The sequence below is a fragment of the Desmodus rotundus genome, chromosome 1 (genome assembly GCF_022682495.2).
Source record: "Desmodus rotundus isolate HL8 chromosome 1, HLdesRot8A.1, whole genome shotgun sequence".
Classification (NCBI taxonomy): Eukaryota; Metazoa; Chordata; class Mammalia; order Chiroptera; family Phyllostomidae; genus Desmodus; species Desmodus rotundus.
The window spans coordinates 150,026,857-150,039,419 of NC_071387.1; the positions used below are offsets into that span (position 1 = coordinate 150,026,857).

Below are 12,563 nucleotides of genomic sequence, written 5' to 3' on the forward strand. Positions count from 1 at the left end.
CCCAGAAACGGCTTTTAGATTCAGATTTCATCGATCCTTTAATGAATAAAAAAGCTCGAATATCTCACCTGACAAACAGAGTGCCACCAACATTAAACGGTCATGTCAGTCCCACCAGTGAAAAATGTACTGCCGGCCTCGCACCACCACCTGCAGCTGCCGCCATCCCGACCGCTCCACCACTGCCTTCCACCCACCTGCCCGTGTCCAATCCCCCTCAGACTGTGCATTCTAACTCCAATTCCCCTAGCACTCCAGAAGGCCGGGGGACTCAAGACCTACCTGTTGACAGTTTTAGTCAGAACAGCGGTATCTGTGAGGACCAGCAAGACAAATATACCTCTAGGACTTCTCTGGAAACCTTACCCTCTGATTCAGTTCTACTAAAGTGTCCAAACCCTGTAGAAGAAAACCATTCAATGTCTTACAAAAAGTCCAAAAAGAAGTCTAAGAAACACAAGGAAAAGGACCAGATAAAGAAACACGACATTGAGACAATTGAGAAAAACCAAGAGGACCTTAAAAGAGATGAGGAAATTGCCAAGCTGAACAACTCCAGTCCAGATTCCAACGAAGGTATTTTATGCTTGTAAAAACCAACTGCGGGTATAAATGAGTGGGGAGAGGGGACTGTTGTGAGTGTGAGGTTATGCTGCTCATAATTTATAATGCTTTTCATCAAACGAGCTTCCATTTAGTTCTTAAGTTTAGTATTGTGCTTTTGAGCAGGTTTTTTCTTCGCATTTTATTGCAGTCCTTTCTGGTCTCTTTTTAGCCAACTACTAAATATATTTTTTATATTTGTTAATAAGGTAGTGATTAACATTTGAAAATGACCCTATGACCCTCCAGAGACCCTTTTGAAAGAAGGTGGGCTTTGCTGCTCTTTTCCATAACAGTGATGGTTTTGTGCAACCTCCACATGACCAATTTCATGCCGTTCTTAAACGGATTTAAACAGACACACAATTAGCAATAAAAATATTCATTTCCTTCTTTGCCAAAGAAACAGGGTCACCCTCGCCATAATTAATATTAGCGCAGGGGAAATGTCAAATTCTTTATAATAAACAGACAAGGTACAATTACATTTGCAGATCGCATTACATCATCTTCACTCAGAGTGGAAGCAGTTTGTCTTGTGTAAGGCTTTTGACAGTTTACTTCGTAGATCTTAAGATTTTTTCCAGTTTTGAGAACACTGTTGTAGTAAACTAACATCAGTTATTAGTAAAATTAGTCATTCCAAGCTTTTGGAAGCTTTAAAAGCCAAATATCTGGAGACCCAAAGAAGCTTCAAATAATGCTTTACCTCTAACAAAAAGCTAACCAGTAGAAAGACTGCTTGCCTGGGGGTATAGTGATTTTTAAAACCTAACGACAAAATTAGATTTTTCTAATTTTCTTTAAAAGAGTTGTCCTCTAAAACTCAATGTCTGACCTGGCAGCACACAGAAGACTCAAGCCTGTCATTTAGCATTGCCGCCCATTTTAAACCCAGCGTAAGTCAGGCAGGCACAGTTCCCCAGGAAAACACAACTTTAGGACATTCCCTTAATGAATAGAGTTGAAGGACATTGCCTTTCTGTAATTTTCCCACAATACTGAAAATCTGTAGTCTTTAGATTTAACTATTTTTACCCTGTGGGAGAAGCTTTGACTGTAGAAAAGTATGATAACAATGCCTTTACTGGCCTGGATTGAGTATATTGCATGTCAAAGTTTATCTGTTGAAATACGGGATCATATGGTACTATTGATTGATAGTCCAAGAGATAGGTACCAGCTTTTTCCCTCAAACACTGTCACACTTGAATGTGCCAGGTCAGGAAAAGGCAAGAGGTGATAAAACCGCATGTTCAGAATTGGAAAACCACGTTCTCGGGTAGTCCCACTCTCCACTCCTCGCACCCTCAGATGGTGACCCTGGGTCACAGGCTAGTCCCAGGAAGACTGCATCCCAGCGTGCTGAGACCTTCTTAGGGTTGAAGACCTGGAGAACTAGACCTAGACTCTTTGAATCCTTCACTGAGGAAGTGGTGCCTTTCAAAGACAATGGAGATTATCACCTGCTGAGGATAGACCCAGACCCGAGTCCCCTGTGTCTTTCAGAACTTACTGGTGTCTGTGGCAAAGGAGACAGGTGACAGGCACTTGATGCCTTTTCCTTCAAGACTTAGGCTGTTGTGAAAACAAATTCTTTTATCCAAGCCTTAATCAAATGTACAGTGGTCCCCCCCTTATCTACAGTTTTGCTTTCTGTACTTTCAGTTACCCACAGTCAACTGTGGTCCAAAAACATTAAAAGCAAAATTAGAGAAATAAACAATTCATCAGTTTTAAAGTGAGTGCTGTTCTGAGTAGCGTGACAAAGTGTCACACTGTTTCGCTCTGTGCTGCCCAGGATGTGCAGCACCCCTTTGTCCAGTGTCCCCACCCTGTGTGCAGTGCCTGCCTGACGGTCCCTTAGTAGCTGGCTGGTTACCAGATTGGCTGTCTCAGTACTGCAGGGCTTGCGTTCAAGCAACCCTTATTTTGCTTAATGGCCCCACAGCACGTAGGGACGCTGAGGATTCAGATAAGCCAAAGTGAAGCCACAAAGTATACGTAGGATAGGAAAAGACTTGGTGTTATCCGCAGTTTCAGGCATCCACTGGGGTCTTAGAACATATCACCTGTGGATCATGGAGGCAACTGTATATATCTATATATGTACAGGAACATTAAGTCCACAGAATTTGCATGTTTTGTTTAGTATGCTTTGTCCTTTGAAGTGTTAAACCAAGAAATTTTCAAATACTCACTTGTGTTTTATATTGAACATGTATGTTTCGCTAGCCCTCAGGGTTAGGGTTTGAGTTACTTTTTTAATTCTGCTTTGAATAATAAAAAAAATTACCCTAGTAAACAGTCAAAACATACCTTCTGGAAATGGCACATTCAAACAGATGAAATACTGAGGGATTTTACACACCTTCATAGCATAGTCCTGAACGACTAGCACTTTATTTATTTGTCCTTTTAAAAACAAATCTGTGTTGTTATGAGTGTTACAGGAGTGTAAATCAGTGTTCAGTAATGACTTATTTTAAGTTACTTTAAACCAATGGGTAAACTACCCATTTCCAGTGTCTGCATATGAAAAGGGGAGCAGTAAAAATACAGGGACCGAGAGTCTGCTACCTGACTTCATTGTCTCATCAGCCTTGTTTAAATCCTATGAAAAGTAGATGTTAATGTAAAATTTGTATCTCCCATTGTCTGGCTGCATCTGCCACCACAATCTTTGAATTGCTGGGCAGATGCCACAACTGTTGTTGGAAGAATAGAAGACTGACCCTGGGTTAAGATGGAATTCCTTTATTGTGCAGACACTGCAGTAGCCGGGTGCTTTCAATGCCTGGCGTCGGTTCTGCTGGCGCTGGTCATAGGGCCTCTATTGTTCGTGTTCAATTGTATTCCTTGCTCACTGTTGCTTATTGAGATGGAAGAAAAGAATTTGAGGAAAAGTGTTCCAGATGTTTCTGATCTATTTTAGAATTATAGGCATTTTATAACCATACTGTTTGGTGAACACTTGAATTTTTTTCCTTCATAGGAGTTAAAGAGGGTTGCACTGCCTCCACGGAGCCTTCTTCAACCATTGAACTCCCAGATTATTTGATGTAAGTTCAGATGTCTGCCATTGGGAGAAAACGGTTTAATTTTAGAAAGTTTGCAAATTCTTTTCCCATAATTTGCAAATCAGAAAAGTAAGAAGTTCCAGAAATAGTGTCCTGGAGCCACCCCTGCAATTGAAAGGCTGCCATTAAGCCTGCTCGTCACAAATCTGCCCTTGTCAGCTTGAGCAGGTTGTCCCTCCCCCTGCACTGAGCCCTGCTCAGTGGCATTTAAGTATAGAGAAGCCTGTCCTTTGTTCCCGGGCCAGGCCAAACTTTTGATTATGGAAGATTTGAGGGATCGGACTCTTTAAGGCTGACAGTCTATTAATGCACAGTCATTCCCTGCACATGTTACTGATAAAATGCTTAAACCTCTGCAGTTCATCCAAAGTAGAGGTACACTGATTTTTATCTAAATAAAGCTCTGCTATCAAATTAATTTTAAGGGGAGAGAATAGTAAGATTTGATCATCTCACTTTAGTACAGGTTATAATGTTTTTCTTCTTATGACAACAAGTTGCTAAATGCCGAGCTGGGGACATTTTTATAACTGGCTATCACAAAAATTATAACTTGGACACATAATTCTATCTTCTTTACTGACTCAAAGGCTTCTATAAGAAGTAAATAATTAAGTTGCAAGAGCCTGGAAAAATGGAGAGTGAAAGAGCAAACAGGTCTGACTGTTAGTAGCTTTAAAAAATGAATAGATATGTAAATAGCTTGACTGTAGAATGGAAAATGGAATCTGGGCCATATGAACATCTTTTCTCTATTTAGTACCATCTCAGGGTAGACAAAGTTCAACTATGCTCCTTAGTCCTCCATGGCCAATGAAATGCTCGTCTCGAGAGTAGAGAACATTTTATACTTAAAATGTGTTACTTTTGCTTATTGACAGTGTTGTGAAAGCTATACTTCTTGGCGAATGATACAGCAGGAAACCATAATGTTGGTTATCATCTCTTAACTAAAAGGAATCCAAGAAACCATGCTGAGTACTCCTTCATCTGAGGCAGTGTATGGTGTTAGAGTCCCATGGGGAGCTTTGAAAAGCAGCTGCCAATGAGTTGGCCCCGGTTGGGGGACAGCACCTGTCTCAACTGATGATGGGGCTCACCGCTCCAACTGCAGACCCACTTCTTGAAAGTGCTCTGAAAGTTGCTGGCCCTCAGACAAGAGCTGCAGTGCTGTGCTCTCATCCTCTGGCAACTGATTTTGCGTTCTTCTTTTTTGTTGTAGTGATGTCTACTTGTTATATATGACAGGTCATGTAGGGAGACTCAGAAAAATAGCTCAGACCTTTTCCCCATGGATTCAGGTTGTGTTTGGTCAACTTGACCCGTTAATTCTTTATTTAAAACAAAATGAACTTGCTGGTTAAGGGATGGTCGCTGCATTTGCTTCTGTGCATTTTTGCACATTTGTCATGTTCCTGGCCCTTCACGGATTATGAAAATACATAACCTATATGATTGTTTGCTTCCCTTATTTAAGTAAAAGCAATTTATTTTAACCAGAAAATTTTCTGAAAATGTGAGAAAGCATGAATTTTCAGAAATATCACCAAAAATATAAAACTTAAATTTAAGTTGCTTCATAAGAAACCAAAAGACCATACCGTGAAACCTTAATGATGAGCTTCTGAATAACTCATACTAACTTAGATATTCCTAATTTTTATTTAATAAGAATACTTCTGCTACTTCTGGTTGTGGATTATCGAAACTGTTTAAAATTTTATTCCATTACTAAATTAAGAGCCAACCATAGAACTCATAATTTTTGGTAAAAAATGTTTGTTAAAATGCCAGTATAATCAAATAATCTTCTATAATAGCAACACAACTGTTGGTCAGTTTATTTTTCCTAAGGAATTTATTAAATGAAATATTGAGGGTGTGGTTTTGAGAAAGCAGGGTCAATATTTTGTATAACAGACTGACCCTGCCTTTCCCAGTCAGTTTAACCATTGTCCTTACGTGTGCGGCTCCCTAAGAGCCTCTTTCTCCGTGCTCGGCCCCTCCCCTGTGCAGTGAGGACAGCCCTGTCTGCAGAGGACTCTGCCCCTGCCTTGGCTGGCAGTGTTCCTGGTGCCGTAGAGACGCCAGCAGGCAACCTTAAATCAGCACACCACCACTGTCTTGGTTACACGTAGAAAATTAAACCTCCACGCTAACTCAGCATGAATAAAAATATTAATGAGGGCGTTAAGGTTGCTCACCACATGACTTTCCTCACATTTCAAACTAGGTATCTGGCCATCACATTTTAAATAAAACCAGTAAGATTAGCTGAAACCATTCTGAAGAGGACTGAACCTCAAGGTTTTCCCACAGTGAAGAATATTATGTACCCTTAGGGGCCATTCTGAATCCCCTGCCACCTGCTTGAAATTGCTTTGAAATCTCAATTTTTCTCTGTAAAAAGTCAAGGGAATCTTGCATTCCATGATAGAAGCACAGAGTGCAAAGACCCAGACCAGACCCTGATGTGATTCCATCCCTTAGGTCCACAAATATTAACTCTGTTTTAATAGTAAAATGCTGGTTTAATTTACTTAGCACCAAATAAACTGACACTCTGGGAAAATGGCCTTCATTCGCCAGGTCCCCTAGAAGTATTCATACCCCAAAGCGAAGCAGATTTATGACATTTTTATTGAGAAAGTAAATCAGCCCTGACTGGTGTGGTTCGGTGGGTTGGGCATCATCCTACAAACATAAAGCTCGCCAGTTCAGTTCCTGGTCAGGGCATATGCCGGGGTTGCAGGCCAGGGCCCTGGTTGGGGGCGTGCAAGGGCCAGCCGAGCGAAGTTTCTTGCACACATCAATGTTTCTTTCTGTCTCTTTCTCCCTCTCTTCCTCTCTCTCTAAAAATAAATAAGTAAAATCTTTTTTTAAAAGGAACAAAGTAAACTAGACTAATCATACAACACTGCCTTTCTCTTACATACAGTATGACGTGTTATATTATGTCATTTTTAAAAATGATAAACTTTCCCTTTTGTATTTTACCTATTTGCCTAAATAGAAATGGGAGGAAGGGGGTAGAGGAAATAAGCCTGAGGCTCTTCAATGGCAGCAGGTGTGAAGGGCCTGCAGACGGATTCCCTCAGGAAGCAGCGGGTCTAGAGAGAGCTTTAACTTCAGTGTTCAGTGGCCATGTGACATTTTCCTGGCTGCACGTTACCCATCTAGTCCTTCTGTCTCCACGTGACTGGGTAGCAGATGTAGGCGACTGCCTGCTAGTTTGTAGTGAACTGCTTTGGATAGAAAAAGTTCCAGAAGCTACATCCATGTGTGTTTTGATTTTGCATAGTTGCACTTTAGTTGTATTGCCTCCCTGTGTTTTTCATATTTACTCTCCTTCATTGACGCTCTTCAGCTCTTCTCTGGGATAATTTCACCTAAAAGACCTTTGAAGGAGTGACATGGCTGTCTTCTATCCTGTTTTTCTTACTAGAAAATACATTGCTATCGTCTCCTATGAGCAACGCCAGAATTACAAGGATGACTTCAACGCCGAGTATGATGAGTACAGGGCCTTGCATGCCAGAATGGAGACGGTAGCTAGAAAATTTATCAAACTGGATGCGCAACGAAAGCGCCTTTCACCAGGATCCAAAGAGTATCAGGTAAAGGCATTTGTTCCCAGAGGGGACTGACTTTTGGGTTTCATTTCTCGGCGCGGCCCAACCCCTAGGCACCTGCTGGCCTTCAGAGTGCGTCTTCTCCCTGACCAACTTCCCTGCAGCCTTTGACTTTCATTTAAAATTAGCAAGGAAATGAAATATTTGAATGGTTCTTGAAAATAAGTAATTAAATGAACCTGCATTTCCATCCGTGGAAAAAATAACCTTTTTATTTAACATAATATGTAAAAATATGTAACATGTTACACATTTACTATAATATATTGTATAGTGTATTGAGAAAAATACCAAACACAACTAAGTGGGGGGGGGATTGGATTCCAGATTCATCCAAATATTTTATTGCATTTCCGACCAACTCAGAATATAGTTGCTAGATCTGGTGCTATAGCCCAAAACTGCTATTTCAAGTAAATATTTTAATTAAGTTTAAAAATAACCTCAGTCGGGCATAGAATATGGAAGATACAGACATAGAATATAATGGGGGCTTAATACCACAGAGGTTTGGGATTTAAGTGAAGAAAAGCTTGGTGCTTCCAGCTACTCCAGAGACAGACCTTTGTTTACAGGTATTAATCAGTTTTCACTTCCCTACCTTAAGTTGGTATTACTACAGCTAACAAAGAGCAGTGGAGGCCTGGTCTGACTGTTCTCATTGTCCTTAGCAAAAGGATTAATATAAAGGAATGTTTCTTTCCTTGTGTCGGCCAGGTAACTTAGTCACACTTCATAGGCATAGATGGTGCCCCCATCCTGACCCACTGCATTCTTCTGACAAGAACCTGGGTGACAGAATGGATTGGTTTTCCCACAATGGGGAAATCAGCCTGAGCGTGCCTGTGCCCTAGAGGTTCATTATGTCTTCTGTTAGTGGGCCTTAATCTCTTAAACAAGCCGCCTAGAATTATAGAGCATTTTGCCAGAGGAGTTAGTGTTTGAGGGTGCAAAAGGTTGGAGATATGGCAGTTTCGGGTTTTTCTGTGTAGTTACCTACCAGTGTGCCACGATTATATTTAAAGCGTGATTCCAAGGATTGCTTAGTGGTTAGGAGCAGGCTTCAGAGCCACAGTACCTGGGTTTGATTCCCAGCTCCTACCATGTATACTTGTGTGACCTTGGGCAAGTTATTTAACTTGTTTTAAAATAAATCCCCATCCACAAAATGAGGTGATTGCAGACTCATGCGGAATAAATGTAAGCATTTGAAAACTGCTCAGGTCCATTATGCATCAGGTTACATGGTATGCAGGGCTAGCCATTTTCCCCAGCCGCCTGATTTCCCTCCCTAAAGGCAATCAGTAGTACTGTTCCCAGTGTATTCTTTCAGAGGTGTGTGTGTAAGATGTATATAGACAAACACATATATACCCTATGTGATTAAATCTAAGATGTCATCAATTATAAGTTGCGCCATTGTCTTATGTTCCCATAAGTTAAACTATGATACATCATCATTTACCTGATTACACTAAAATGAGAAGACACGCATCTTGGAAGTAATGAAGTTCTTAGAATATGGTGTTATTCTATTTCCCTCTTTTAAACAAATGATATCGAACAATATAAATTGCTCTGCACTTTGCTTTTTTCACTGAGCAATAGGATGCATCTTAGAGAATTTTTCTATAAGTACATAAACACTTCCCCCTTTAAATAGTCTCTCAGTATTCCTTTGCATGGATTGATGGACACTTACATTTTGTTGACTGTCTTTTGCTTTATAAACAGTGCTGCAGCGAGTAACCTGCACAAGTCATTTCACTCAGGCACAAGTAAATCTGAAGGAAAAGCGGAAGTGCCAAGTCAGTTTTGCATTTGCTATATTGATAGCAGTTGCCAAATTGCCTTCCTTAAAGATTGTACCAATTTAAATTTCCATCATCATTATTTCCCACACCCTTGCCAAATGTGTGTTAACTTTAAACTGCAAACAAAGAAAGTTCTCTTCTAATTTCTAGTTTTTACTTTTGTAGAATATTCATGAAGAAGTCTTACAAGAATATCAGAAGATCAAGCAGGTAGGTATCTCTCCGTTGGTTTTCTGACATGAAGGTGGGAAGTAATTACAAATTCTGCAACCTGATCCCTCGGTGTTTTGTTTTTTTTTTCATCCGCAGTCTAGTCCCAATTACCATGAAGAAAAATACAGATGCGAGTATCTTCATAACAAGCTGGCCCACATCAAAAGACTCATAGGTGAATTCGACCAACAGCAAGCAGGGTCATGGCACTAGAGCTCTGCTCGGACCGGAAGATGTGAATGAACTGAAGCTTATTTATTTAAAATTCCAAATGAGTTGCTCTAAGATTCCAAAAAAAAATGAAACTTTGCCGTTTGAAAGTTTCAGTATTTGTAAACTTGAGTTACCTTTTCTTTTTTCCTCCCACTTTTTTTGCTTCCCTGCATTTTTGAAGCTGCTTTTTCTGGTCTCTTTTCCCCCCTGTAGACTTGTGTTTGTCAATGGAAGTGATGTTTTTTAGATATTGGGGATCCAGTATCTATACTTCAAATCAGTTTTTTCTTAAAAACTTGTTTGTAATTAGAAATGGTTTTTTTTAGATATTGGGGATCCAGTATCCACACTTCATAGTTATGTATGTTTAAAAAAAAAACAGTAATGTGCAAGGTGAAATGCTTTTGGATAAACATAAGCCTATTTTCTGAGACCTTTCTTAATGCGAACTCTTTGCCTTAAATGGTAGGATACTTAGAAATTTGCACAAAATAAAAAAAAAATTAAACCATTGTTTTTGGAGGGTTAAGAAATAGAAAGGTCTTTGAGTATGTATATGTGTGTAGCTGCACATACACATATGTATGTACAGGCTGACTTGACCTAAAACAGTAAAACCACCCTGCAAGTTAACCCCCCATTGCAATGATTGCCTTAAGGTGTTTGCTAGTTGTGTACATAGTGTGGTTAATCATTAGCTACACCTCTTCCCACTTGATTGCAGCATTGGGAAGCACACCGTGGCCTACCAGCGACTGAAAGCAAGTGCGCGACCTGTTGTGTGTGTGCAGAGGTGGTGTGGGTGTGGGTGTGGGTGTGAGCGTGCGTGAAGGACAAAAAGCTGCTACTCTCAGTAGGCCGAACGCTCAGGTTAAACAACTGACGAGTGTTACTGTTGGGTTTTTTTTTTTCTGTCAAATTGCTACTTCTGTCATGGAAGACAAAAGCATTTCCATTTCAACAGTTTGTCAGCGTCTTTGGGTGAAATTGATAAGTTATGGACATGAAACAAATCTATAGTTTTGGGGCAAAATTATAAAATTAAATATGTAGGTAACCTATTTATATACTGCTATAAAGTATTTTTTGAAGAGAGATATGCAAAGAAATTATTACCTACATGAAATGTATATTTAAAGATTTTTGTTTTCTTCATCCTTTGTACCAGGAATATAAAAAACAGTGGATATATTTAACCATTGCGTACTGTGATTCATCAAACAGCACAAACTTTCATTTCATGGAGTTTATCTGTTGATGTCAATTTAAACTATCACTTGTTTTATCATGTGGGAACATAAGTTATGTCAAAAATGTAAGGTTTGAACTAATGTTAATTCAAGTTGTGTTGTCTTACCGTATTGTCTTTTCAAAGTGCTGCCAGTTAAAAAGGGAAGCATTATGTTTACAAGTGTGTTATGAAATGTTTGCCAAAATTTTTGGTAGTATCTTTAATAAAGCTGTTTGTTCCAGCATCCAAAAAAGCAAATAAATAACTTTGTTGTGTATCACTGTAAACCAGAAAAATGTTAGTATCCAGAAAACCTGAGACCATGTAGATGAACTTCTGTTTGGAGTTCTTCTAAACGATTAACTGGAAAGAGTAGATAATATAGTAAAAGTATACAAAAGCATACAAACTATACCAACACTAAAACAAGACCCTGTGCACCACAGCTCTATAACATTACTGCTGAAATTTAATTTCTGTGTAGCATGGGCCTCCTAGGGAATTCTATTTCTTTTAGCATGGAGATCCCAGGTGCTTTTCCTTTTACCTCCAAATTGGTACAATCATTATTAAATGTTCAGGATTGCAAACTTTCAGTTGAAAAAAGATGGGAAAGGAAACTTAATTGGGGGTGAATTTGGTCCTCATATCATTAAGATGGAGTCTGCTGAGGAATGTGTCTGTAGGTAATAACCTCATTGGTGTCACGTCTTGGGCATCTTGGCCTATTAATCAAAGATGGTGTGCTGCTATTTGCTGTGAGTGGTGTTTCTCAAAAACAAGGTGCTGGAACCACTTCTATCACCCATACTAGAATCTCTGGGTATAGGGCCCAGGTGTCCATCCACATTTTCATAAGTATCCTCCAGGTGACTTTTGCAAGCTAAAATATGAGAATCATTCATTGGCTTGGATGTAGTACTAATAGGTCTGTAAATCTCAAAGTCTTGAATGTTCAACTATTGGCATTTTTTTAAGCCCATCCTTATCAGCAAGTGCATGTCACTTTTCCCTCTACAGGATGTGAGGCATCCTCTCAATTGTTTCACTGCCAACTCTTATTTCGGAATTTGTTTACAAACAAGTCTTCTAGCTGGTTAATTGTGAGCCCTCGGAGCTCCTGCCCACCTACATCAGTATACCTTCTGGTTTACAAATTGGGTAATAATAGAAGCTGGAGATGCTTTACAAAAATGCAGCATTGCACACCCATAGACTTGACCGCCAACCTATAAAAGCCTTAATTTAGATGTTTGTTGTGCACCTTGGGAAGATCCTTATAAAATGTGTATCTGTCTATCCGTTGTAAGTCTGAGTTGTAAATCTCTGAATCTTCTGTAACCTGAGGCTGCATCTCTTTTGAAGATGGGCATAAGCCTATTAAAATATTTATAATCATTATTCATCTCCTCCTAGATTTTTAAATACTGTCAAATAATTGCTGCAGAAATGGGTGATCACTTAGTATCAGTTACTCTAGTCAAAGAATTTATTTAGTTTGGGTTTTTTTTAAAGAAACATTAAGTGTAAAACAGCATTGTCAAGATGAGACAGTTATATTGTTAAATTTTCATCACATTTCATCTAAAATAATTTGAAGCAGTCTTGAAGATTTCTACCAACACTCATGATTTCTAGATCGAATGAGTAGCTGATTTAACTCAAACCAAAAAGAACATGAACTAGATGTGGTTTTGTTTTTTATGTGGGGATTTCATTTCCTATCTTGTTGGTTTTTATTTCCCATGGAATAATTGAGAGGGTTAACTTTCCACTC

At 39.4% G+C, this 12,563-nt stretch overlaps 1 protein-coding gene across 1 annotated transcript in view; it reads left to right on the forward strand.

Moving 5' to 3' along the window:
• Positions 1–12,184, forward strand: part of ELL2 (elongation factor for RNA polymerase II 2) — a 78,902-nt gene extending 66,718 nt beyond the window's left edge. Inside the window, exons 8-12 of the mRNA XM_024563576.4 lie at positions 6–576; positions 3,599–3,665; positions 7,129–7,300; positions 9,295–9,339; positions 9,439–12,184. Of these exons, the coding sequence (XP_024419344.1) occupies positions 6–576; positions 3,599–3,665; positions 7,129–7,300; positions 9,295–9,339; positions 9,439–9,555 (972 nt within the window). The 3' untranslated portion in view covers positions 9,556–12,184. The remainder of the gene's footprint in view (positions 1–5; positions 577–3,598; positions 3,666–7,128; positions 7,301–9,294; positions 9,340–9,438) is intronic.
• Positions 12,185–12,563: the final 379 nt, after the last annotated feature.